The sequence below is a fragment of the Triticum urartu genome, chromosome 2, assembly GCF_003073215.2.
Source record: "Triticum urartu cultivar G1812 chromosome 2, Tu2.1, whole genome shotgun sequence".
Lineage (NCBI taxonomy): Eukaryota > Viridiplantae > Streptophyta > Magnoliopsida > Poales > Poaceae > Triticum > Triticum urartu.
Window position 1 is genome coordinate 101,272,773 of NC_053023.1, and position 27,874 is coordinate 101,300,646.

The 27,874-nt window shown below is 45.2% G+C and overlaps 1 protein-coding gene across 2 annotated transcripts; it reads right to left on the minus strand.

The window, feature by feature from the left end:
- Nucleotides 1-8,210: 8,210 nt before the first annotated feature.
- LOC125541196 (probable glucomannan 4-beta-mannosyltransferase 7) lies at nucleotides 8,211-15,345 on the minus strand. 2 transcript variants are annotated; one of them, XM_048704662.1, is made up of 10 exons: nucleotides 15,126-15,345; nucleotides 14,683-15,041; nucleotides 14,387-14,485; nucleotides 10,225-10,477; nucleotides 9,627-9,737; nucleotides 9,377-9,513; nucleotides 9,181-9,294; nucleotides 8,896-9,095; nucleotides 8,605-8,796; nucleotides 8,211-8,517 (listed from the first exon to the last, which is right to left on the minus strand). In XM_048704662.1, exons 1-10 carry the CDS (start codon nucleotides 15,232-15,234, stop codon nucleotides 8,352-8,354), a joined length of 1,740 nt encoding a protein of 579 aa, XP_048560619.1. In that variant the 5' UTR covers nucleotides 15,235-15,345; the 3' UTR covers nucleotides 8,211-8,351. The 2 variants fall into 2 exon arrangements, with proteins under 2 accessions (XP_048560619.1, XP_048560620.1); XM_048704663.1 differs by lacking the exon at nucleotides 10,225-10,477 and having other exon boundaries at nucleotides 9,627-9,747.
- Nucleotides 15,346-27,874: the final 12,529 nt, after the last annotated feature.

Genomic DNA, 27,874 nt, shown 5'->3' on the forward strand with positions numbered 1-27,874 from the left:
ACTTATCACCTCGTGGGGAAGTTAATACGACTCCAGCCCCCGAGCCTCCCAATTGCCTGGATCCGTCAAAATGGATGGTCCAATATGTGTGATCCGGCTTTTCTTCAGGTGCTTGCATTTCCATCCAATCATTGATGAAATCAACAAGTGCTTGAGACTTAACTGCCGTTCGAGGCACATACTTTAAACCGTACGGCCCAAGCTCTATAGCCCACTTGGCAATCCGGCCAGTTGCTTCCCGGTTCTGGATGATATCCCCCAAAGGAGCAGAACTGACCACCGTAATTGGGTGCTCCTTGGAAGTATTGTTTAAGCTTCCGGCTTGCCATAAAAACTCCATACACCAGCTTCTGCCAATGCGGATACCTTTGCTTGGACTCAATGAGTACCTCGCTGATATAATAGACCAGATGTTGAACCGGATGCTCCTTACCTGCCTCCTTTCGCTCCACCACAATAGCCACGCTGACCGCACGAGCATTAGCAGCAACATATAGCAGTAACGGCCCCTTGTCAATGGGAGCGGCGAGCACAGGCGGATTGGCCAATTGCCGCTTTAAGTCTTCAAATGCTTCATCAGTAGCGGAACTCCAGACAAACTGATCCGTCTTCTTCAGCATCTGATACAAAGGGATTGCCTTCTCGCCAAGACGACTGATAAACCGGCTTAACGCGGCAATCCGGCCTGCCAGGCGTTGAACATCATTGATACACTTCGGTTTAGCCAGGGAGGTGATGGCTGTGATCTTCTCTGGATTAGCCTCAATTCCCCTGTTGGACACTAGAAAACCCAATAACTTGCCCGCCGGTACACCAAAGACACACTTGTCCGGATTAAGCATCATCTTGTATGTCCTCAGGTTATCAAAGGTTTCCTTCAAATCATCAATCAGAGTCTCCTTCTCCCTGGACTTAACCACGATATCATCCACGTAAGCATGTACATTACGGCCAATCTGCTTGTGAAGACAATTTTGTACACACCGTTGATAAGTTGCCTGAGCACTCTTGAGCCCAAAGGGCATAGACACATAGCAGAAGTCTCCAAAGGGAGTTATGAATGCCGTCTTCTCCTGGTCCTTAACTGCCATTTTGATCTGATGATAGCCAGAATATGCATCCAAAAAACTTAAACGCTCACAACCCGCCGTAGCATCAATAATTTGATCAATACGGGGGAGGGCAAAAGGATCTGCTGGACAAGCCTTATTAAGATCTGTGTAATCCACACACATGCGCCAGGTGCCCTTTTTCTTAAGGACCAGCACCGGATTGGCAAGCCACTCAGGGTGAAAAACTTCAACAATAAAGCTAGCTGCTAAGAGCCTGGCTACCTCTTCTCCAATCGCCTTGCGTCTTTCTTCGTTAAACCGGCGGAGGAACTGTTTCACCGGTTTGTATTTAGGATCCACATTAAGGGTGTGCTCAGCGAGTTGCCTCGGTACACCTGGCATGTCAGAGGGCTTCCATGCAAAAATGTCCCGATTCTCATGGATGAACTCGATGAGCGCGCTTTCCTATTTCGGATCCAAGTTGGCACTGATGCTGAACTGCTTGGACGAATCGCGAGGTATGAAGTCAACAAGCTTAGTTTCTACTGCCGATTTGAACTTCAGGGCCGGATCATGCTCCGTAGTTGGCTTTTTTAATGGAGTCATGTCCGCCGGATCAACATTGTCCTTATAATACTTCAGCTCCTCGGTGGCACAAACTGACTCTGCATAGGCCGCATCTCCCTCCTCGCACTCCAAAGCGATTTTGCGGCTTCCGTGAACCGTCATTGTCCCCTTGTGACCCAGCATCTTGAGTTGCAAATACACATAACAGGGCCGTGCCATAAACTTGGCGTAGGCCGGTCGCCCAAACAGGGCGTGATATGGACTTTGGATTTTCACCACTTCAAACGTCAATGTCTCTGACCTGGAATCATGATCATCCCCAAAGGCCACTTCCAGAGCTATCTTACCAACAGGATATGCTGATTTGCCAGGTACGACACCGTGGAACACCGTATTAGACGGTTTGAGATTTTTATCTGTTAGTCCCATACGACGGAAGGTCTCATAGTACAAGATATTAATGCTGCTCCCTCCATCTATGAGCACTTTGGTGAACTTGTAACCTCCCACCTGAGGTGTCACCACTAGAGCCAACTGACCCGGATTATCAACCTGGGGAGGGTGATCCTCTCTGCTCCATATGATTGGCTGTTCAGACCAGCGTAGATAACGGGGCATGGCCGGTTCAACAGAGTTGGCCGCCCGCCTCTGAACCTTCCGGTCTCGCTTGTCCAAGCTAGTGGTGAAGACATGGTACTGCCCACTACTCAACTGCTTTGGGTTGCTCTGGTAACCTGACGGTTGCTGCTGTTGGTTGTAACCACCCTGGTTGTTCTGACTATTTTGATTATTATGTCCGCCCGGATTACCATTAAATCCCGAACCGGAATTTCCTCCACCGTAACCCGGCCCGGATCCTGAGCCACCGCCGGAGCCGTGATCATACCGTAAAGCATTAGAATTCTTGAACTCCTGCATAATGAAGCAATCCTTTCAAAGGTGGTTTGCTGGCGCCTCCTTCATCCCATGTCTTGGACAGGGCTGGCTCAGTAGATAGTTTAAGCGGTCCGGGTTAGGGTTGGGTGCCCCACTGCGATTTTTCAGTTCATGGAAATACTATGGATGTACCTTCCAGCTCCCAACAGAGACCTAAATCACCCACAGTATCACAAGAACAGTTGCAAAACCAAGCACTCAGAACAGAGCAATTGAGGAAGCAATTGGAAGCAGAAAAAGAGAAAACAAGGCAACTAGAAGAGTTACAACTCCACAATCTTCCTCCAGTTAGAGTTACCAAACCAACAGTTCCTCCTGGTTATGAACAGCAAGGCAGAACAGAGCAGGCAAGTCCTTTGGGTACTCTAGTAAACACTTCACAGCATCCTTATACTCCTGCCTTTCAGCAGTACAACCACCAAAGCAGAGACAGGCAGTTGTGGCCGGGTTATGCTAAAACATATGAGCAAGATATGCAGTGTCAATTCATGAAATCCATAACAAAAGGACCTAAAATGGATTTCCCTAGATTTGAAGGAGAAGATCCAGCGGGATGGATCAGGCAGTGCAACAAGTACTTTCAAATGTCAGGTGCACCTGAAGAATATAAAGTCTCTCTGGCACAATTATATATGATTGGTGAGGCAGATGTATGGCTCAGAAGATCTGGATTACTGAAGAAGAAAGTATCATGGAAGGAATTCTGCACTGAGGTTACTAAAAGATTCTCCACACAAGGTTCATATGACTTAACTGAAAAATTTAATTCAGTTAAGCAATCGAACAGTAGTGTGTCTGAATATACAAAGCTGTTTGAAGATCTCATGGCTGGTGTCCAAGAGGAAAACCCAAAGCTAGGAGAATCTTGGTTTGTCAGATGTTATGTAAATGGTTTAAGGGAAGGAATAAAATTCCAAATCAGACCTTTGAGACCTCAAACTCTGACAGATGCCTATTGGCTAGCTAGGGATGTAGAACCTTGTCATCCACCTGTGGCTGTAACTGCAAAAAGGACAACTGTTCCTTACAACAACTACTATGAGAAGAGCAATACAAATTATCCTCCCAAAGTGAGTGTTGCTCCTGTTATACAACAGCAGCTTCCTATCAGACATACTGAACTTCCAACAAATACTGCTCAGAAAATTAGGAAAGTGGGAGAATGCTAGAGATGTGGGGACAAATGGGTACATGGGCATAAATGCAAATTAATACCTAATGTCCAGGCAATGCAGCAAGAACATGAAGAGCCAGTAACATATGACATTGAGGAACCATTGTTAGAAGAGCAGGCAGAACAAGTGAGTGAAGGTGATCAAGCTATGTTTATATCTGCCTTTGCAATGGGACAGCAACTGGCAGTGCCAACACCTACAGTCATCATCCATATAAATGGAAAAAGAGCAGTAGCATTGTTGGATTCAGGCAGCACAACCTCTTTCATAAATCAAGAATTTGCAGTTAAAGCAAACTGCAACTTATTGCCTGTCAAGCCTAGAAGAATTGCAGTTGCTGGGGGGGGGCATATTAACATCTACTGCAGTTGTCCCTAACTGTCAGTTTCAAATTTCCAAAATGACACTCTCACACAATTTTAGAACCCTAGCACTACCAAGTCATGATGCAATACTGGGGTATGATTGGTTTACTGCAGTCAGCCCTGTTTCTTTTGACATTCCTGCAAAACAGTTCAGTTTTACACATGGAGGAAAACAAACAGTATCTACAGCAGTGTTCACTACTCCAGCTAGTGTCAAAGAAGTACCTGCTAAGAAAGTGAAGAAACTGTTGGAAAAAGGGCCTGGAGTTTTCTTGTGCCAAATAAATAATATACTTATGGAATCACCATAGGATTTTAAAATTCCCCCACAAATACATAAATTATTGTTGGAGTATGCTAACCTTTTTGAGGAGCCTAAAACCCTGCCTCCTCATAGAGCCCTGGACCACACAATTCCTTTAGTGGAAGGTGCTACTCCACCACAAGTTAGACCTTACAGGGTGCCCCAAAACCAAAAAAGAGAAATGGAGGAACATATCAAGAAGTTACTAGCTGCACACCTCATCAGACACAATCAAAGTCCTTTTGCAGCTCCTATAATTTTAGTGAAGAAGAAGGATGGATCAATGAGGCTCTGCACAGATTACAGGAAACTGAATTCTCTGACAATTAAGAACAAGTTCCCCATACCTGTTATAGAGGACCTTTTGGATGAACTGCATGGAGCAAATTACTTCACCAAACTAGATTTGAGGTCTGGATATCACCAAATCAGAATGTCACCTGAGGATATACACAAGACTGCATTCAGAACATTCCTGGGGCATTTTGAATTTCTGGTAATGCCATTTGGCCTGTCAAATGCTCCTGGCACATTTCAGGAATTAATGAACACCATATTTGCACCTTATTTGAGGAAATTTGTGTTGGTGTTCTTTGATGATATTTTAATCTTCAGCAAAACCTTCAAGGAACACTTGGAACATATAAAGTTGGTCTTGGAACTTTTAAGAGAACATCAACTGTTTGCCAAACTGTCCAAGTGTGTTTTTGCAGCCCCACAAGTGGAATATTTGGGACATGTCATATCTGCAAATGGAGTGGCCACTGACCCACAAAAGATTTCTGCTATAGCTGAGTGGCCAATACCTGAGAATATCTCAAAGCTTAGAAGTTTTCTGGATTTGGCTGGGTATTATAGAAGATTCATAAAAGGATATGGAGTTATTTACAGACCTCTGCATGATATGCTCAAAAAGGGGAATTTCCACTGGTTATCTGAACATACACAAGCCTTCCAACAACTCAAACAAGCCTTAACATCTGCTCCTGTATTGTCCTTGCCAGATTTTTCTCAGCCATTTATTCTGGAAACTGATGCTTCAGGGAAGGGAATTGGAGCTGTTCTGATGCAACAGGGCAGGCCAATATCTTATTATAGTGCATCCCTATGCCCTAGAAATGCTGCTATGTCCACATATGAAAAAGAAGCCCTGGCTATTTTGGAGGCATTAAAAAGATGGAGACACTACTTGTTAGGGAAAGAGTTGATCATTAAAACTGACCAACAATCCCTAAAATTCATAACTGATCAGAAAATCACTAAAGGGGTGCGGCACAAACTAATGATGAAGTTGCTGGAGTTCAACCTCACTATTCAGTATAAAAAGGCATTCAAAACAAGGTAGCTGATGCACTATCTAGAGTTCTTCCTAAATGTATGGCTCTTTCTGCAGTTACTCCTACTTGGGCAGAAGATCTACTGGCAAGTTATCAACAAGACCCCAACAGTTTGCAGTTACTGGAAAAACTACTTCTTCAAGGGAGTAATACATTACCAGATTACTCTCTTGCAGCTGGAATTATAAGATACAAGGGAAAAAAAATTGTGGGCAACTCACCTGAACTGCAGCAAAAATTACTTGCAGCCTTGCACAATTCTCCCGTAGGAGGTCATTCAGGGAGGAGAGCAACCTATCACAGAGTGAAAGGCATTTTCTACTGGCCTGGCCTCAAGGCAGCTGTAGAAGCCTTCATTGCTGCCTGTCCTGTTTGTCAGAGAGCCAAGCATGAGAACTGCTTGCAACCTGGACTGCTAGAACCTCTGCCTATTGCTGATATGGCTTGGCAGCACATCTCAATGGATTTTATTAAGGGTTTGCCCAAATCTCAAGGGAAGGATGTGATACTGGTAGTAGTGGATAGGTTTACAAAATATTCTCACTTCATACCACTGTCTCATCCTTATTCAGTTATGAGTGTGGCTCAAGCATTTGTGGACACTATAATTAGACTGCATGGTCCTCCCAAACTCATTATATCTGACAGGGATAGAATCTTTACCAGCCAACTCTGGAAAGACATCTTTTCTGCATTAAAAGTGGACCTCAGATACAGTTCTGCCTATCACCCTCAAACTGACGGCCAGACTGAGCGTGTTAATCAATGTCTGGAGACTTACCTGAGATGCATGACTACCTCTGCTCCTACAAAGTGGTTATCCTGGCTCTCTCTAGCAGAATTCTGGTATAATTCTACTTACCACACTACTATTCAAATGTCCCCCTTCCAAGCCTTGTATGGATTCCCTCCTCCCCTCATCTCAGAGTTGGCAATACCTGGACCTGAAGATGAAGAAGCACAGGATTTCCTATCTGCCAAACAACAGATTTTACAGCAACTCAAAGACAATCTGGTGCTAGCACAAAACAGAATGAAGAAGTTTGCTGATACTAAGAGAATTGAGAGGAGTTTCCAAGTTGGGGACCCAGTTTACTTAAAAATGGCTCCTTACAGATTAGCAGCATTTGGATTCAGAGGTGCTTTGAAGTTAGAAAACAAATATTATGGTCCTTTCTTGGTCATTCAGAGAGTGGGCAATGCAGCTTATAAATTGCAGTTGCCTAGTGGAGTTCAAATACATCCGGTGTTTCATGTCAGCCAGTTAAAGAAACACATTGGGGATAAATCAATACCTGATCCTAATCTACCACTTGTCAACCAGGATGGAACAGTGAAAATGGGACCAGAGGAAGTTTTAGAGGTTCGACAAGTTCCTCGACAAAATATGCCAGTGGTGCAATGGCGTATCAAATGGATCAACTTGTCATCGGAAGATGCAACTTGGGAAGACGCGGATTTTATCAAGTATACATTTCCGGAGTTCTTCAACAACACTACAAGAGCATGGCATGAAGCAGCAGTATCGTCGTGAGGTCACGTCGAAACTCAAGGAGGGGGCAATGTCAGGCTCGCTGTGGTTGCAGTTATATCTTCAGATAGTGTAACAGTTAGGTTCAGTAGTTGGATGGCTGAGATCGCTCCTCACCTCTCCAGTGTGCGTCGCTAGCCGTTAGATTTCACTGTACCGTTTCATTGCCATTACTGTTATTTTTCTGGCTGTTGCCAGCACTCTCTCCACCTATTAAAGCAGCCGGGTTGTGGCTGTCTTGAAAGAGAATCTTCTGTGAGAATTGCCGTGATGGCTAAGTAAACATATAGCTAATACAAACACCTTAGATCTGGGCGAGTTTTCCCCATTTTCTCCCTAATGTTTCTCAGGTTGTGATCTGAAATTATAGCTCGGTCCTGACACTGTGCCGAACCATCGAGGCGGCAGAGGAAGATGATATGTATGATGTATCGTGCAAGCATAGCATAGGACCAGCTACATGGAGAGACACACACCACCCATGTACTGCAGGCGGCCGGACCTGACCATGTCCACCAATGGCTTCGACGATGGCATGATCGACATGGTGCTGCAGCTGCTCTGTCCACCCAACGACGCCTTTTCTCTCATCAGGTTCTTTCTTCTGCCGGTCTGAATCCAACTTATTTCTTTCTATTGTACAATGCACTCCAAGTGTTCGATGAATTGTTTGACTCATTTTCTTTACTCACGGGAAGGCAGAGTTCAAACAGATGGACAAAGATGAGAATATTTAATGTGGTTTAATCTGCAAGGTATACTTGAGTCTATATAATGATCTGAACTCAGGAATATTAATGTTGCGGCTAAGGGGAAAATCCAAAGCTAGGATTATTTGTTCGTGTTTGCGATTTGCAAGTGTCGTGCTGGTACAGCCCGTCCTCGTTAAATTACAAAGGCACACCCTACTTACTGATTATGGATGAAATGTTTGAAGCTGAAGTTAGTTCACAAATAAAAGTTACTGATTATGGGTGAAACGTTTGAAGCTCTTATGCATCTAAGGCTATCACATCTGAAATGTTTGAGGCTCTTATGCTCATAAACAAACTGTGTAACAGCACTTCGTACAGTTTAGGTGTTGTCATTGAAAGCAAGTGCAAGTGCCAGTGAAGTTTAGCCCTAGAAATGCAAATGCTAATCCTTGCAAATAGAGATTAAAATAGTAGCTAGTCTTGCCAGGGAATACAAGGTTGTACGATGCACAGAAGAAAAGAAACGCTGAAAACAGAATCTCAGGAAAATTAACCCTGCAAGAAAAATATGATGTCAGTTACAGTCTAGCGTATAGTATATCTTATAGTAAGATTGCCCATAACCTTGACTCAGAGGTTTACCTGTCTCTTAATCTTTTTCTGGTTTTCTGAAGCAAGGGAACCTTGTTATCTTCAAAATTGTTCCCTGTCTTCTTTGTCACGACCCACTCATTAAACTCTGAGAATTCGAATAGACCAACCAGTGCAGCTCTCGTGCGGTGCATTGTCATCACACTCTCAAACAAAATCCAAAATGGCAGAAGGTGTATATTTCTGCAGAGTTGGTTTTAAGGACATTAAATTTTTTGTATGTGGAGAAGCGGATATGAGTAATATCAGATTGTAAATGAAAGCACGTCTTGAGAAACTTACTTTGGATTTCTTATGGCTGTTACCACTAGAAGTACCGCGGGAATATATGCGACGCCCCAGACTGGTAGGTATAGTTCTGGGATCATGACTGATAATGGAACTATGATATTTGAGAGAATACATGCGACAGCAGGGGCCACAACTCTCCGAACAAATAAGAAGCTATAGAGCATATAAAACTTCTTGACGACAGACACATCCTAATGAAACAACAATGGGAGGGATAATTTTCAGTTTTCTTTAAGTATTTTGTTTTAGAGCCAATGAGGGAGAAAAGAACCCTACCTTAGAAGTCAAAATATCTATTGCTACTTTTCGGAATAAATTTGCACCACCACAAGCCCACCGGAATTGCTGTCGACAGTAGGCCTTGTAACTGGATGGCAATTCACTCTTAACCTGCATTGTATTTGCACAGTCAATTGATTGCATCAAACTATTATACTTTCAACAAAATTGTTGTGGTATAAAATCTACTCACTCTGATATCCCCGACATATATAAATTTCCAACCCTTTAGGGTGGCTCGAATTGCCAAGTCCATGTCTTCAACTGTAGTGCGGTCCTTCCAACCTCCTGCCTCTTTGATGGCTGCTGTACGCCACACTCCAGCGGTTCCTTGGTTTACAACAGAAATTCCTTGAGACAATCATTTATTTTCAAATCTATGTTCTAGAGGTTTTTGTCTTTTTCTTTGTGGCTTAGAATCCGTAAGTTGTAAAAATGTGTACCATTGAAGCTGAAGAAGGCAAAGGTTGCTGATCCTGCTTCTTGCTCAACTTTGAAATGGTAATCGAAGAACATCTTTTGTATCCTCGTCAACAGGCTCACGGTGCCATTCACTGCAAAATTCTGTCAATTAAGAATCGATCAATTCAATCAGAGCAATAAAACACCATCATGTTTGCGGAGTGGTACATTAGCACTATTTTGCATGCCAAATTTCTTGGAATTGTCTCTGTACCTCGTTTCCAGCGCCGCATGAACGATAAGACGAGATAAGGTGAGCATGCTTTAGATGATCATGGAATGCAACGTTTCTTTTGCATGACAGAATCAAGTTTTTATTTATTACATGCATAGTTCCGTTTGGTTTTGAAAACAGTGCTTCCGTAAATTTTTCGAATGAGGTCTACATTTTCTTTGTGGTGAACTGATGATGTTCTGAAATATTTGAAGCATATATGACAAGTGCAAACATATAGGATGAAATAAATTATAATGCAGTTTCCATTTCATGACCTAATGAAAACTGCCTTGTGATAGACTTGCAGCTGTAAAGCTGGAAAGAGGAATGCTCCAGAGCTAATAGGAAATGGGAGTGTTTACCGAAGGACCACCGAGCTTGAACAAGAGCAACTTTTGGATTGTGCACGAAGAACGGGATTGTTCTGAGAAGGAAGTCTGGTTCAGGCTGGAAATCAGCATCAAATATGGCAACATATTCACACTGCCTGGCATAGTCACATTCCATTCCCTTCTTCAGGGCTCCTGCTTTGAACCCCTTCTGGCCGCTTCTTGGGGCGTACTTAATGTTCAGACCCTTGGTCACCCAGGTTTCGCATTCAAGCTCCACCAAATTCTGCAGAAAGAAGAAAGCAATCAGCATAAACTGCAAATTCGGTGCCACATAGTTCAGTCTAGAAGCGCATCTTGGAGCAACTCCAACGGGCCGACCCAAACGGACGGCATTTTTATCCGTTTTTTTGTCCGTTTGGGTCGGCCGCCCGCCCGCCGTCCACCCTCTTTTAGTTTTGGGTCGACAGTGCGCCCAACGGGCCGATCCATTTCATGACCGCGCGCGTTTAAGATCATGCCGTCTGGAGCGCGGGAAAGGTTCGCGCGCGCGGGGAAAAGCGGCCTAGAGCACGCTGGTTTTGGCGCTCCAGCGTGCGAAAAAGGTTCGCGCGCGCGCCGCGGCCGGCGCTCGTTATAAAGAAGGCGAGGAGGAGCTCGTTATAAAGAAGGCGCTCCCTCCACACTCTGTCCACCGCCCACTCTCGCTGCCTCTGCGCCACCATGTCGATCTGCCGCCTGAGCGCTTCGGATTTTTGCGGAGTTCGCGAGCGCCGCTCCGGCGCCTTCTCCTCCGAGATCTGGTTTTGCGAGAAACGTCTCGTCCTTGGCACCTTCGACACCACAGAGGAGGCGGCCCGCGCGCACAACACGGCGGCGTGGCGCCTCCTGAGGCCTCGTCGGGATATGAATTTTTCCAACGTGTCAAGCCAGCGGGCGCAGGATCTGGCGCCTCTCCTGCGACTTTTCACCGACGAGGATCGTCGTGTCCACCAGAGGCGGCAGCGTCGCCTCGCCATCGCAGAGAAGGACGTGGAAGCCTTGGTGGTGTGGCGCGGAGGCTTCCCCCAGGACATCGTCGACGAGCGCCAGTTCTACAAGCAATTGAGATCGGAGAGGGACGCGAGGAGGAGGGAGTGAGCCGCCTATCGGGAGGACAAGCGTTCGCGGAAGGAGGCAGCTCAATTGAAACTGAAGCTACGAGAAACGTCGGGTTGGGACTTTGAAGACGAGCAGCTTGCTGACGCTTACCTTCAGACGTCGGAGGAGGACATTACCGAGTCGGAGTTAGAAAACGACGAGTAGTGGTCTTTTTCTTTTATCTGTGTACGCTAGAACTATCTATGTACTGAAAAAATGGCTGGCGGCGTCGGCGACGTAGCAGGCGGGCGAGGGGTGTTAATCCACAGTGCCACCGACAAGCGGGCCCGGTGAGGAAAGAGGGCGAGCGCGAGCGCGCGCGCGTCCGTTTTTTGTCCGCGCCGACGCAAATCAGGCTCAAAAATGGACCGGGAATGGGTCGGCAGGCGGACGAAAGCGGGCGCGCGTCCGTTTAGGTCGGCGGTTGAGCCGGCTTTTTTGTCCGTGCTGGCCCAAATGGACGGTCGCGAACAAAATGGATTGCCCCATTAGAGTTGCTCTTAGCATGGCACATTCTACAACTGACTGAACTGCGAAACTGGAGCAGCTTGACAAGTCAGCATGTGCCAAGGTCTCCGCTTGCAATTGAAGAACTTGTCAGGAAAGGTTTTGTGTTGTTGCTATGCCGCCACAAATGGTCTTTGTTGTAATTGGATAACATTATACTGTATAAATCTAGTGGGGGATGATACAGATTCGATTGTCACTGTTAAGGTGAGGTCTGCCTACTTACTACACTAACAGACATTTGTTTGGGAGGCCACCCCTGCTTTATCTTAAGGTGCATGTCAATTAGTATTTTTTTTGGGAGTACGTCTAGACGTATCATAGCTTTATAAAAGGCATAATTGTAAGTATAAAAAGACTACCGCTTACTGCAAATAGCGAGCGTAGCACATATACCACCAGGCATGTCAATTAGTATCTCAACCCTAAAGAGAGTTGAAAACCTGTTATCCTCGTTTATGCATCATTATATTGCCTAAACTCTCTACTAAAACAGGCTTCACCTTTCCCTGAAATGAACCTTTATGAAATATCAAATGATTTTTTTGTCGTGTGTATGGCATGCAACAATCTATTGTTCAAAAGAAGAGCAACTTTGAATATACTATGGAGGGTGACAGGTAAATGCTTTCGATCCAAATTTATTGGTAATTGCTTGTAATCGGGCGTCCGGTCCGCCTCTCATCTTGGTCAACATGCGAGCTTGCCACGTGCCCAGTGTGCCCCATGCAGTCTCATGCCTTGTTCCTTCACACTCGCGTCGTTCTCATTCACCCATCCACACCCCATCTTTGTTCCGCTCTCTCGCTCAACCCTGAACAAAACCGCACGCCGTTCGCCGTAGGCCGGCGGACCACCTCGTGCACACAATCGAGGCCAAAGGGGGAGATGCACATTGACCTCATTGTTGAAATATATTGTCCGTCTCTCTCCATCAGTTCAAATTTTTAGATGAATTGGCTGGAGCATGAATTCATATGGTATCTAAGCTAGGAGGTTTTGAGTTTAAGACTCTGCCGAAGCAGTAATAATAAAAAAAGATTCTATGGCTACATAAATCACGTGAGGGTGATGATGTTGCAAGCTAGGGCGGCGAGTGGTTCTGTGACCACGATCGTGCGGTCCTATGAGCTGGTGCATGGGCGCTACAATGCCAGCGAGGGCGATGGCCATGGGGTCGCTAGCTCTCCAAGTCCAAAGGATGTTGTGAGGGCAAAGGAGCAACGCATGGGGGGATTTTTGTTGGTTTTGCTCCATGAATACGTTGCAACCGTTCAGAAGGGGGGAGAGGGCAATGCAACGAGAATGACAACTGCTCTGATCGAACGAATATGTGTGGGGCCATCCAACGGCTCCCGAGGTGACCGATCGGTTAGACATGTGTCTAGAAACAACCAATTCATATGAGGCAGGCCTAATTTATGTGCTCCTTTATTAACAACGGCAGGTTCAACTCACTTATTTGGGAGGGGTTCCCCTAAAATAGGGAACCTATGTTAGTGTTTCGGTTCCCTATTTTTTTCTAAAATAAAATAGGCAAGTTACAACATGCATGTATGTGGTAGAGTATATAGGGGCAGTGGTGCTTAAAATAATTTATTCAGCGGAAGGAAATCTTTACTTCAACAATTATCCTGTCTACCTGTATATGGAGCAGCCATACAAACAGGATGAGTTAAGCCTGCCTTAATTCTTTAGAGCTAAACGATAATGGATGTTTAGAAGATTCTTTTAGTAGGAGGTAATATTCCTTTCAATACCGAGGCTTCCACGATAACTTCATCAATCTTAGGCCCTTCCCAATGCTCCACCTTGTACAGGTGCTAAGATTGTCAACTAAGCAAAAAATATGATGTGGCATGCTAGTTAAGAAGAGAGAGAGAGTAGTATGGTGACCCCAGGAATAAACGGCGCTAAGCACGTGTACCTAGGTGGAAGCACAATTCTAAGTCTACAGCAAATTAAATGCACGAAGCTTAGCACCCAAAAGCTTATCACCTTTGCATTGTGGACTTGAGTTGCTAAGGCATTTAATATGCTTAACACCTCATCTAAGCACCTTTGCATTGGGGAGGGGGGGGGGGTGTGTCTTAAAGCTCTGCAACTTAGACACGATATTCAATGGCCGTTGTGGGAGTAAACAAGTTCTTCACTTCATAATATAGTGCACCCATGCTTTTCAAGATTTAACACTGATCATAAATTTAACCAACATGGATGACTACGATAGATATCTTTGAATTCGTATTCGAAAGAAAAATTCCAAAGGTATAACTTTTTAGTAAAATGATTTATGTGTTATTAGTCTAATTTATGATCAAAGTTAAATTTTGAAAAGTGTAAGCGCGCTACATTATAGAATGGAGGGAGTATGTGATACTAGTGTGAACTTATGTAAGTCTACTTTGTAATCGGTGTTTCACGTTTCGTAAAGTGAGGTTCATACTTTAATAGCCGTGGTGTGAGTACGTATGCGTGATAGTATGAGTAGGAGTATGTGCATGTGTGCACATCAACAGCGTAATCGATATTTTAAAACAAAATGTACCTTGATTAACGGATCGGTGGAATTGTCCAGCACTTGGACGATCATCCTGTCCTTTGGCCACTTGAGCTCACATGCCGCCCCGATTGACAGCTTGTACACCTACACGCAGCTCCACCACATGAAATAAATTAGTAACACGCGGGAATATTTAATCACGCAAAACTGATAGGAGATCAATGGCAGATCAAAATATTTCGGTCTTCTGCATACCAATAAAGAAATAATAATAATAATAGATTCTCATCGGGAAATGCGGCAAGCTATCTTCAAGGTCCAAAAGAAAAGATTGTGATCACCTCCAGCTCGTTGTACATGGGTATCTGGACGAGGACCATGGGGTAGTGGGCGCTCCCCTTCTCCTCGTCGCCGGCGAGGGGCTCCCACTTGAACCGCCACTCCGGTCGCCAGCCGATGGCCTTGACGCCGAGGCTGACCACGCAGTTGTACAGGGCCTCTACCGCGAGCATCACCGACATCACCATGCACGCCCACACCGTCACCTGCAGCGCCGGCGCGATCACCCGGCCCCGCACCCGCACCCACAGCTCGTGCACCTCCGCCAGCGACACGGCCCCCGCCCCAGACGAGTACGAGGCGCCATTGTAGACGCCGGTGAACCACGAGATGGTCTCCTGGAAGTCCAGCTGCCCACCCACTACGAGAGCAGAGAGAAAGAAATGGTGCCGCGACGAAATCAGATCACGTCACAGCGAAAAAGGAGTGAGAGAGAGTAATGTACCCGCGGGTGGGTGGCTGAAATCGACGGCGCCAGTGGAGACGGCGGCGAGGACGGCTGCGGCGGCGGCGAGGACGAACAGGAGGGCGCCGCCGATTTCTCCAGCCTCCATGGGCGACCGAGGCGGGGAAGAGTGCGACTGGTCGAGCGAGCCCAATGGGGCGTTTTCCTAAGGTCAACACCAATGCTTGTGTCTTCGTCCCTTTCTTCCTCTTTTGATACGCTTCCATCAATGTGCTCCTGGCGTACGTGCTTTATATATCTGGTGCAAGTGGGCACACTCTGCTATCACTCGCAAGTCCCAAACTGTTAAATCGGAAACATAGCGTTTGATACTCAAGGACAATTTGGCCACGAACTAGCCACTAATGTTCACCTCCAGATCCATAATTGTCGATGAACATCCATCTAGTGACATGCTAATATGGGAGAGTTTAATCGAGTAGCTCGTAGGTCTGCTAGAAGAGAAGAGATGCGTACTCTGCATCTGCAGGTGTAGCCGCTCGCTGCATCCTCCGGTATGTTAGGCTGGTCGTAGTCGGGAGTAATTTAGACCAGTAACATGCATATGTTACTAGTCTATATTACTACCTCTATAGTGTATAGTATCATATATGGTCTCATTTATTGCCATGATACATAGTAGCACCACATTTATTATGTTATGGTATCTATCTATGTTACTATAACCATCTCTTTCTTTTTTAATTGCCTGTCACATAAGCATGTTTGCGAGTCCCAAGTACAAATACTACTTATGTTACCTCCACTATGCGAAAAAGGGTTTCTCCCCGCTTTATATTATAAAACAACGCACCAAGCATCCAACATCACAGTACAGAGAGTAATCAAGTCATAGTCATGCTGGGGGCACAGCAATACAAGCCCCAAAGAAAGCTAAAAAACGAAGCTAATCCGGCTCAGGAGGCGGCGGAGGAGGTGGTGGAGGAGGGGCGAAAGCCGATGCCGAAGAGCGAGACCCGCTATGATGATGTCGATGGCGTCCCGGTCTCTCCGCTTGCTAAGCGGTCTCCAAAGCTGTAGAAGGCCACACAATTTGTCGATAGCATCAGTCACACGCCAAGGAATCACGCGTTCAATGACTAGCTTATTACGGTTACACCAGAGGGTCCATGCTAGGGTACCCAACACCACCCACATGGATGGGCGGCTAGAGCCGGGGAGCCTAAGTGCCTCCCCAAACAAGTCTGGGAGGTTGTCATGGCACCAGTTACCACCAACCACCTCCCGGAGGCAACTCCATAGGAATTGAGCCACCGGACACCGGAAGAAGATGTGATTGCAATCTTCCGGTACCAAGCAAATGGGGCATAGACCATCCCCTGGGCCATTACGTTTGCGGACCTCCGTACCCGAGGGTAGGCGGCCGCGGACCCATTGCCAGAGGAAGATGCAGATTTTCAAGGGGAGTTTGATTTCACAGAGCACCGAGAGTTCCACCGGGCCCGGGGTGGGGACAATCGCCTGATAGAGGGATCTCGTTGAGAAGTGGCCACTTGGCTCGAGGTGCCAAGAAAGGGAATCGGGTTCTAGGGAGGGGGGGGGGGGTGTAGGGCAATACACTCGAGCAGTTCATCCCATTGCCCAAGTTCCACCGCCTCCACCGCCCCGAAGGTACGGCGAAAGGCAATAGCCCCCAAGTCAGCTAAGGCCACAGCCACAGAGAGCTGTGGACGGACGCAGATCACGAACAACGTGGAAAAGCGGTCCGCAAAGGGGCGGATCCCTGCCCACCGATCTAGCCAGAACAGGGTGCCAGAGCCAAAACCTATTTTAATGGAGGCCCCAATACGCAAAATCAGCATCAAACGAATCACCGATTGCCAGAATTGGGAGCCACCAGTTCTATACGCGAAAGCCAGTGGCTGCCCGCGTAGGTACTTAGCGCGGATAATCTCAAGCCACAGGCCGCCTTCCGCAGTCTGAATCCGCCAAAGCCATTTGGAGAGGAGGGCAATATTCATTCGCTTGGACGAAATAACCCCAAGACCTCCTTGGTCTTTCGGCTTGCAGATCTCAGACTACTTGACCATGTGATACTTCTGTTTATTGTTCTCTCCTGCCCATAAGAATCTGGAGAGGAGTTTGGTGACCTCGTGGTGAAGGGATTCATGTAAACTATAGAATCCCATGATATACATCAGTAGACTAATAAGGGAGGAGTTCATCAGAATCACTCGAGCGGCTTTGGACAGCCACCTCCCCTGCTAGGGCTCCATCCTGGGTTGGAGCTTGGCGATTATTGGACGAAAATCCTTCTCAAGCAGACGAGTGTCACTAAGAGGAACGCCAAGGTAGGTGGTCGGAAATGTTCCCAAATGGCAGTTCAAGCGGTTGGCAATTCGCTGAGCTTCCATCGGGGAGTATCCCATGACCATCACCTCACTCTTGGCGAAATTAATTGTGAGGCCCGACATTTCCTGGATGCAGAGGAGGAGGAACTTTAGATTCTGAATATCCTCATTCGAGCCTTCCACCATCATAATGGTGTCGTCGACATATTGGAGGTGGATCATACCTCCATTCGCGACCAGGTGGGGACAAATTCCCCTAATATGGCCGGCACGCTTGGCTAAGTCAAGAATCGAGGCGAGGGCATCAACGACAAGGTTGAATAGAAAGGGGGATATCGGGTCCCCCTGTCGGACCCCTTGGCCCATCAAGAAGTATGAGCCAACCTCCCCATTTATGTTAACCGCCGTCCGACCACTCGTGACCAACTGCATAACGCGCGCGACCGGGTGGTGATCAAACCCACGTTTGAGCAACACTTCCCGAAGGAAGGACCAGTGGACTGTGTCATAAGCTTTATGGAAGTCGATTTTGAAGAACACCGTGCGGAGGTGTTTCGTCTTAACCTCATGAATCACCTCATGGAGGACTAGGACCCCATCGAGAATAAATCTACCTTTCGTGAAGGCCGATTGGATAGGGTGGTGAATCCAAGGCGCGATAAGGGCCGCCCTAGTGGCGTACCCTTTGGCCAGAATTCTAAATATCACATTGAGGACTGTGATAGGATGGAATTGCCTAATGTCCGCTGCACCCAGGACCTTGGGAATTAGGGAGATAATCCTGTAGTTAAGACGGGATATGTCCAGTGTTCCCCTAGCAAACTCACGGAACAGCTCAAGGATGATCTCTTTGACCATTGGCCAGAAAGCCTGAAAAAAGCGGACCGACAATCCATCAGGACCCGGCACCGAGGCCGGATTCATGGCTTTGACGAAGGCCTCAACTTCCGCTGCATCAAAAGGGGCGAGCAGGGCTGCATTTTCTTCTGGGGAGACCTGTTGACCAGTCGACCAAATGTGGTCTGCAAGAGCGATACCACTCTAAGGGCGCCCCTGAAATAATGACTTATAAAAGTTGTCAACTAACGAGCGGATTGCCTGGGGATCCTGGAACAATTGTCCACCCTCCCATAAGAGGGGGATGGAGCAGCGACGTCTACGTCCATTAGCAATGGCCTGGAAATAGGCAGTGTTAGCGTCCCCAAACAACACCCAATTCATAGACCCACGCTGTCGCCAGTATTCCTCCTCCTTGGAATAGATCTCCATGAGGGAATCCTCCAAATTATACCTATGGGCCCATTCCTCCGCGGAGATCCCCGCAGAGTCTTCCCGAAGGTCCAAAGCCCGAATCTCCTCAAGGAGGGAGGCTTTCAGGACCCGAAGGTCCCGACCTATATTAGCACCCCAACCTTTCATGAACTGCCTGGAGCGTTTGGACAGGTGGTGCCACTCATCCAGGATCGACATCTGCCTATGGGGCTCAGCCAACGTCGAGACCCAGTGAACCTTGACGGCAACCACAAAACCTGGCTGCCAGAGCCAGAAGGCCTCAAAGCAGAATCGAGGGGGTGGACATGGTCTCTCATCCCTAGAGGATAAGAGGAGAGGAACATGGTCAGAACCGATGCGTGTGATGGCCTGGAGAGAAGCCAAAGGGAATCGGAGTTCCCAGTTAGGGGAGACAAACACACGGTCCAACACACTAAGGGTCAGGGCCACCTGTCTATTGGTCCAGGTAAATCGTGCCCTGACCCTGTCCAGCTCTAGGAGACCGAGGTCTGCTACCCAGTCGTTAAAGCGGTGAATCTCCGCAAGGTCTACACGCGAGTTGTTCTTATCCTCGGGGGTGCGAAGAAGGTTGAAGTCTCCCCCAACAACCACGGGGAGGGTCGCGGAAGAGATCTTGGAGTGGAGCTCGGCTAAGAAAGTGGCCTAGCCTTTCGGGCCCCATCTGGGCTGGGTGGGCCTGCGGGTCCGGGCGCGATGGCGTGGCTCCCTGGTGGTGTGGCGAGGCGGCAGTGGCTGTGGTGGTGATGGCTCCGGTGGCCGGCGTGCTGCAGCGTGGCTGCAGGGACTGTCCGGACCTGTTTGGGTCCGGCCAGGCCGGCGTGGCCTGACAAGTCCCTGTCGCTACATCCGGTCGGCTCCGCGCGGCAGTGGAGGTTGTTCCCTCCTGTTGGCTGCGGCGCGGTTGCCGCCGAGCCCGGTGTCTTCAAACTTATCTGCTAGGGTTGTAATGATTTGTTTTGTAATTAATACTCAAAGTTATACTAAGTGTGTTAATAGAGCTCTCAAATACTACTCCCTCCATCCAGAAATACTTGTCATGAAAATGGATAAAAGTGGATGCATGTAGAACTAAAAATATGTCTAGATACAACCATTTCTTCGACAAGTATTTTTGGACGGAGGGAGTATTTCATATGAGAATCCTAACCATTCTGATGACAGACCTATCAATGTGGTCATGGAGACCGAGCGGTAGTGCAGTAGCATTTTGTGTGTGTGTGTGTGTACGCGTGCGCGTGTGTGGCTGTGTTGTGTCTGTGCGGCCATCATGATTGTGTGGGAGTAGTTTCCATTGGACTATAGATCCATAACAGTACCTAGTTAGTTTTTGTCCCCCATGTTTCTCACAAAGATCGGATGTGCGGCCCAACATGATTGTGATCCATCTGATGTTTCTGTTGGTGCATTTTCTGTGATATGATTAATTATCACTTTATGATCGAATTTATCCATGAATCTTTTTGAGATCTATTTGGTGTCTTTGCAGCATAACTCTTATGTATATATTCTCCCAAATCTATCTTTCTTTCCTTGGCCAAGTTTTGAGGGGTGATCTTCAAGAGGGGGTTGCGTATGATAGTTGGGTTTAATATTGCAAGTAATTTACTATAGCGAAAGAAAGTGGAAAGGGCTTATATTGTGTTGTTGCCACTAGGGATAAAATGACCGTTATCTGACTGCATCTATAGCTAATTTGTTCACCACACCTTGCTTTCTTTCGGAGAGAAACCACTAATGAACGTATGGATCCTAGTCCACATATTCTGCCTATATTCTTTCAACCTTGATCAAACACTCTTTTCCATTCCTTGTTGTTACTTTCGATGCAACGAAATCTTCCATACACTTGTGCTTTTAATCCTTGTAACTAGCAAAGCTAGTGAGACTAAGAACCTCATTAGTTTTCTTGGGACCAAGGAACTTTTGTATTTGTGGGTGTAGGTATTGATCATTGGTACTAAACTTCTATTGGTTCGATAAACCTTGAGGCCACTTAAGGGAAATTGATTCTTTCTACAAACCCTTGCACTTGGTGGGAATCCAAGAGAGGAAGCACCCATGATCTCTCTCTCGTGCGCGGTGGCCATCAGCATAAGGTTCTCACGGCGGCTCCCATGGATGGAATCTCGTAGGTGGAGACCATCGGCTAGGGTTCCCTTGAAGCAGTAGGTGAGCAACCCATCCTCCAATCCCCACACATCTAGCCGTGTTTGTTTCCCAGGGTGGGGGCGACTTTCTTTTCGCATTGTTACTCCGATGAGCGGGTGTGAGGAAAAGGGGGTGGGGATTGTATGCCGCGGCACATTGATCCGACTTCCCCGCATCTCGAACTAAAATTTCCGATGTGTGTGAGAGAGGAGGAGAGTGGAATGGACCTTGCCTTTTTAAGTTCACCTTTTTGTGGTGGTATGCAATTTGAGTGAGAGGTGAGAATTTTACTCCAATTTAGTGCTTTGTATGTGAATTTTGGGGTGAGAGTTAGGGATTAACCCTTGAGTTGTTGTGGAAGATCTCTTGAATTCTCTGTTTCATCCGCTAGCAATCAAATAGATAAAGTGATGAGCGATATTTTTTCACTCATTCCACCATTGTTTAAACCGGATAATCATGGCATTTCTAAAAGAATCATTCCGATATCGATACTAATGACTAATTGATACGTCCCCAACATATCTATAATTTTTTATTGTTCCATGCTGTTATATTATCAATCCTGGATGTCTTATATACATTTACTAGCAACTTTATATCATTTTTTGGGACTAACCTATTAACTTAGTGCCCAATGCCAATTACTTTTTTTGCTTGTTTTCTACTTTGCAGAATATCAATACCAAACGAAGTCCAAATGCCACGAAACTTTTTGAAGATTTTTTCTGGCAAGAAGAAACCCTGGAAGCTTCTAGTGGCCACGAGAAGATGCTTGTGGGGCCCACTAGGCACCAGGGCGCGCCAGGGGCCTTTGGCGCGCCCTGGTGGGTAGTGGGGCCCATGGGCATTGCCTTGAACTACCTCCGGCTCTATAAATATTCTAAAATCCCCAAAACCCTAGGGGAGTCGACAAAACACTCTTTCCGCCGCTGCAAGTTCTAGAACTACGAGATCCAATCTAGAGGCCTTTTCCGGCACTCTGCCGGAGGGAGCAACGATCGCGGAGGGGACCTTCATCATCCTTGCTGGCCCTCCGATGATGCATGAGTAGTTTACCACAGACATACGGGTTCGTAGTTAGTAGCTAGATGGCTTCTTCTCTCTTTTTAATCTTCAATACAATGTTCTCCTTGATGTTCTTGAAGATCTATTTGATGTAACTCTTTTTTGCGGTGCGTTTGTTGGATCCGATGAATTGTGAGTTTATGATCAGATCTATCCATGAATATTATTTGGGTTTTCTCTAAACTCTTTATGCATGATTGTTATAGCCTCGTATTTCTTCTCTGATTTATTGGTTTGGTTTGGCCAACTAGATTGATTTATCTTGCCATGGGAAGAGGTGCTTTGTGATGGGTTCGATCTTGCGGTGCCCAACCTCAGTGACAGGAAGAGACATGACATGCATGTATCATTGCTATTAAGGGTAACAATATGGGATTTATTTCATACATGAGTTTATCTTGTCTACATCATGTCATCTTGCTTAAAGCATCACTCCGTTTTTCCATGAACTTACTACACTAGATGCATGCTGGATAGCGGTCGATGTGTGGAGTAACAGTAGTAGATGCAGAATCGTTTTGGTCTACTAATTTTGGATGTGATGCCTATATACATGATCATTGCCTTGGATATCATCATTATTATTTGCTTTTCTATCAATTGTCCAACAGTAATTTGTTTATCCACTGTATACTATTTTCTTGAGAGAAGCCCTGGTGAAAACTATGGCCCCTGGGTCTATTTTCTATCATATATTAAAACCAAAAATACCTTGCTGCAATTTTCTTTTATTTATTTTATTTTGTATTATTGTTAGATCTATTTATCAAAACCTATACCATTTAATCTATCTCAATACCGTTGAGGGATTGACAACCCCTCTACACGTTGGGTTGCAACTATTTGTTGTTTGTGTGTAGGTGCTATTTACATAGTATTGCTTAGTTCTCATACTGGATTGATAACCTTAGTTTCATAACCGAGGGAAATACTTATCTCTACTGTACTGCATCATCCCCTCCTCTTCGGGGAAATCCCAACGCAGCTCACAAGTAGCAGGAATGAATGCAAGAAATTGTGAAATCCCTTGTTTAATGTGTTTCCATAGGAAATGAGTTCAAATATGTAAGAATATCATAATATAGGAAGAAACAATAAGTGTGGAGAAGAAGGCAACTCAATTGGAGACGCAACAGGCTATCCAGAGTGCAAGACAATGCATGGTATGAGGGCGCTCGCTCATACCACGCGCCGCTGGCTGCATGATGTCTACCTGATCAAGTTCTGTCAAGGGGTCCATGCTAGAATCTCAACAGGAGCCACCATTCGTGAAACAAAGAACCATAAGACATCTTCCAACGCTAGCCGCTGCCATTTCCAATCTCATCTCCATAGGCACCGCCATACCTTCGTCAACGCAACCATTCTCTTGAAGTTAGTCATATTTGTAATTGGTGTATAACATCTGACAACTACTGTAACACATATTATCAATAAATCATTCATCTTTATTTCATTTTCAATGAGTTCATCTTGCGATCCAATCACCATGTGTGAGTAATTCTGTAAGGCAATGGACTCAGGCAAGGCCTTGCAACCCTATGCATTTGTGCACGGGATCATTGTAATGACATTGTGTATTTGACATTATTTGTATGTCTGCGATTGCAACAGAGTTGTGTTTTGTCTTCTTCTCATTCTCAGGCCCTACAGGTACCTAGGATCCCGTAGATTGATCAAGTAAGAGGTAAGAAGCGAGGAAGCATGGAACACTATTCTGAGTAGTAGTGAGAGAAGGGGTTAGTACGATAGAAGAAAGAAATTCCTTGGGGATAAATAAGGTGCAGTGATTAAACACCCAATGATCTTGCCCGAAGTAATTCTTAATAACCGAGGTAACTTCGCCCGACGCTAAGGTCCATCGGTTTGACAACTGACTCTTGATGCAGATTGTAGCCGATTAAGTCATAATTTCGACACATCCCCCACCTCAATGCTTAGCAAGAACATCGTAACACTTGTCTTCCAGAGCTATGTTTATTATCAAGATGAGTTACCAAGCACAAATATAAGGTTGTGAGAGTAAGACCTCATACTCATGCCTATTTTCATATCAGTGTTTACCTAAAGGTCCAGTTTGAGAGACTGGAATTTAAATTGACAACAGTAACTTGCATGACTCTCTGTCGTGGTGCGCATCCTCTCATGAGTTTGATAATCCAGGACCACTCCTTGGGGAAAAGGTACATGAAACTTCTTGACGTAGGGTGGAACCCTAGTTCATGATCTTTTCACACTTGGAGGGAAAAAGGGGAAGAACAATAAGAACACAAAGAGTAAATCACTCAAACAAACCCAACTCACACATCCACTAGAATAACATACATGAGATCCACAAGTATAACATGAACAACCAAGGGAAAATAGCACAAAGGTAGAAGTTCTTCTCAAATCCAAAGGATATGAGGTCTTGATGATGTAGGTAGATCCTTCTCCCTTGCGAGGTCTTGATGATCCTATGATAGGGATCCTTCTCCTTTAGGAGGTATTGATTCCTCAAGGAGGAGGTACAAGGAGCAAAGCTCTCTCAAATGATCTCATATACTTTACTAACCCTAACAAATGGTGTAGGTACAAAATATATAGGTGCCTGGAGGTGAAGTACGAAGTGGAGGGGCAAAGGAGAGAAATATCAGCCAGCTCGCTTTAGGGCCCATGCGCACGGGCTACGTGGACCCCATGGGCACGGTACACACCCGTCCGCACGGTGTGCCCAACAGTTACAATGGAAGGGCCTGTGCGCACGAGGTCCTAGAGGCCCGTGTGCACGAGGTCCTGGAGGCCCGTGCGCATGGGGTATCCAAAAACTATCTAGATAGGTCATGCGCACGGGGTTGCCTCGGTGCTTCTTCTTCTTGATGCTGGTCTCTGTCTCCCTGTAGCCTTCTCGTCCTTCTTCTTGGACTTGGCGAGGTTCCTTACCTCCTTGGTGGGGGACATCCTCATACCTAATGATGCACAAGGTTCGATGGTGAGATAGTAACCAAGTCCCATCCATATTTGTCTCAAGCTTGAAGAGGAGTGAGTCCACCTCGCTTTCGATGTCACGTGCACGAGCTCTTGTTATGAGTCCACTTGGTGGTTGATGAACATATTTCAAATACACCTTGAACATTTTTTAACTACGTGAACATTTTGTACATTGTATATTTGTAAAAAAATGTCAAAAACATATATTTGAAAGGTGTGGGCATTTTATAAAATGCAAAGTGCATTTGTTTTGAATGGTACAATTTTTTAAAAAATACATGAACACCACTGTTTTTAGTGCTATCAACATTTTTAAAAATTACATTAACAAAAAAGTTACACCATCTTAAGAAAAAGCACATCAACATGGACCCCTTGTTGACGAACATGTTTGTCAATGTATTGATTCACTCAATGCCTCGACCATAACTCTTGCGCTGCTAACCACTAAGTGGGTGCGATGGGAGTCATGGAGATTACAGTGGGCGTGGAAGACTGGAAGCTCGAGGAAAGGGAAGAACGATGCAGCCGGTTTGCAACGACTGCGGCACCGTCTAGCCGGAGGAGCTTGTGGAGAATCCATCTCGTGGGAAGGTCATAGGCAAGATTTCCTTTTCGCATAGGAGCCCAGATGCAATTACACCAGGTCTTAGGCAGAAACAGAATTACACTGGGCTTGGATCTGATACCGAAACTGATTACGACCCACTCGAAACAAACATGGCTTATCATTATCTCTTAAAATGTAAATGGATTACGTTACATACTTACGAACCAAACATCTCATTTATCTATTTATCTTTTCCTCTCATTTACTCTTTTTGTCTAGGAGCATGTGTAAAGATTGGCTATTGCATGTGAGTCCATTCCTTCTCTATCTCCTCCATATAGGCAAAAGTGTCATGTAAGCAGTTTTATAGCCTACCGTTATATTTACTCTAAATAGCAGAAGCAATCTTCGTTTCTAGAAATAGTTACCAGCAATCAAACACATAAAATAAACTATTCAATTAAATTTATGAGATCGGTGTGGGGCACATGTCCCCTCCCCTATATTATTTTTGGATAGCTCCACGCATCAGACTACTGATAAATGTATCCTGTCAGAGTACTCAAATACACTAGAATTGAACTAATCTAGAGCATATTATGAGCCCTAGAAAAGGAAAAGGTCGACTAGTTAGTTTGAATTTACACTAATAGTAAAAAAATCATACCACTCCCTTGAATTACGGCTAGTTAACACAAGATCTAATCTGATATTGGTTTGCACGTTAAGCCGTTTGCTTCCTTACGCAACAATATAGACTCAATCTCTAAGTTCACCAAGCTCCCTAATTTTGGAGTCATCTCAATCAGTTGAGGTCTTCAATTTAGAATTGGGCGAACAATTTTGACATGATCATTGCACTAGGCTTATGCTCCCATGAATTGTAAGGATGCGTTTGCCAGGGCTTGTTGGTCGGGGGATGTTGCATTGGGGCTCTAATGTTCAGCACTTGAAGTGTGTCGTTTGGACGGGATCTCCTTGTGTGCGTGTCGCTTTTGCATCCTATGTGACTCTTGGCATAGAAGGGGTGACAATTTAGGGAGAGGTGAAGTCGACGGCTTTAACGCCCCCAAACCACATGCAATTTTCTACACATGGTGGTAGGTTAAAAAATGCAAATTCAGAAAATTGGAGAGAGAGCATGTGCCCCCCTTTTGCCTTCATAAATAGCTAGAGGAATCTTTTTGTTAGAGAGTAGTGCCAAGATTGTATAGCATAACATTAGTCAACCTGAAGTGCACGACAATGGCACGATGGGCGAATGCACAAGTTCTTCAGTTGTGCCTCAATTATCATAAGTGTCATCAAACGAGGAAAAGAATTTGATAATTTTGGCAAAAATGAGTCATGCTGCAGCATGATGAAGCTCACAAAAAAATGCCAAGTGCCCAAAACTATCATACTATTGGTTCATTTCGTGCATACCTTATTGTACTGGAGGCATCAAATTCCTTGTACCACCTTCACAAATAGAAGAAACAATTCAACAATTCATTATTTCACCTTTCAACATAGTTTTGAAATAATGTTTCAGTAAACGAATGAACTAGACCATGAATCTATTGTTCGTAAGAAATACACCGTCTTAACAAAAAGCACATCAACACCGAACTCGCTAACAATTTGTACATTGTATATTTCTTTAAATGTCAAAAACATATATTTGAAAGGTGTGAACATTTGATAAATGTAAAGTACATTTGATTGAATGGTACAAAACATTTTTTAATTACATGAACAATTTTTTCACATTGTATAACATTTTTTAAATGTAAAGTGATTTTTTTAAAAAGCGTCAAGTTTTCAGTGTCACCAACACCTTTTTAGTGCTATCAACATTTTTAAAACAACACACAAACAAAAAACTTACATCGTCTTAACAAAAAGAACATTAACATGTTGGTCTTTGCATTGATTCACTCAATGTTGACACTCGACAATCATCACGTTGTGTGGTCTAGACGTGTTGCCGTGGTGTACCATACAACCAAGAGCATAGCATTTACGTTCATACATTGTTGGATGAAGCTCAAGGGGCGTTGCATGGGGGACATGTGTGGATTCTGACTCAAGTATCGCTGAATTAAAAAAAACTTGTTGAACATCTGTCTATCTCTAATGTAATATTTACATTTGAACTACTTTTGTATTAGGGATATTTGCATGTTATTCATGGATGATTTGCATTATTTCCTATAATTATTTTGAATGTTGTAGACTTACGAAAAAGAATCATGGATAGACAATTATGGAAAATGGTTGGATGGCCGGCTCCCGTATTTGTGTCCGTAGAATAGTGCACGGACAAATAGTGTGTTCATTTTAAGGGTTGACTGTCACAGATGCCCTTATTGGATCATCTGTATTTTGAGACAAAAAAAATTCAAAATTCGCTCAAACTACGCCGG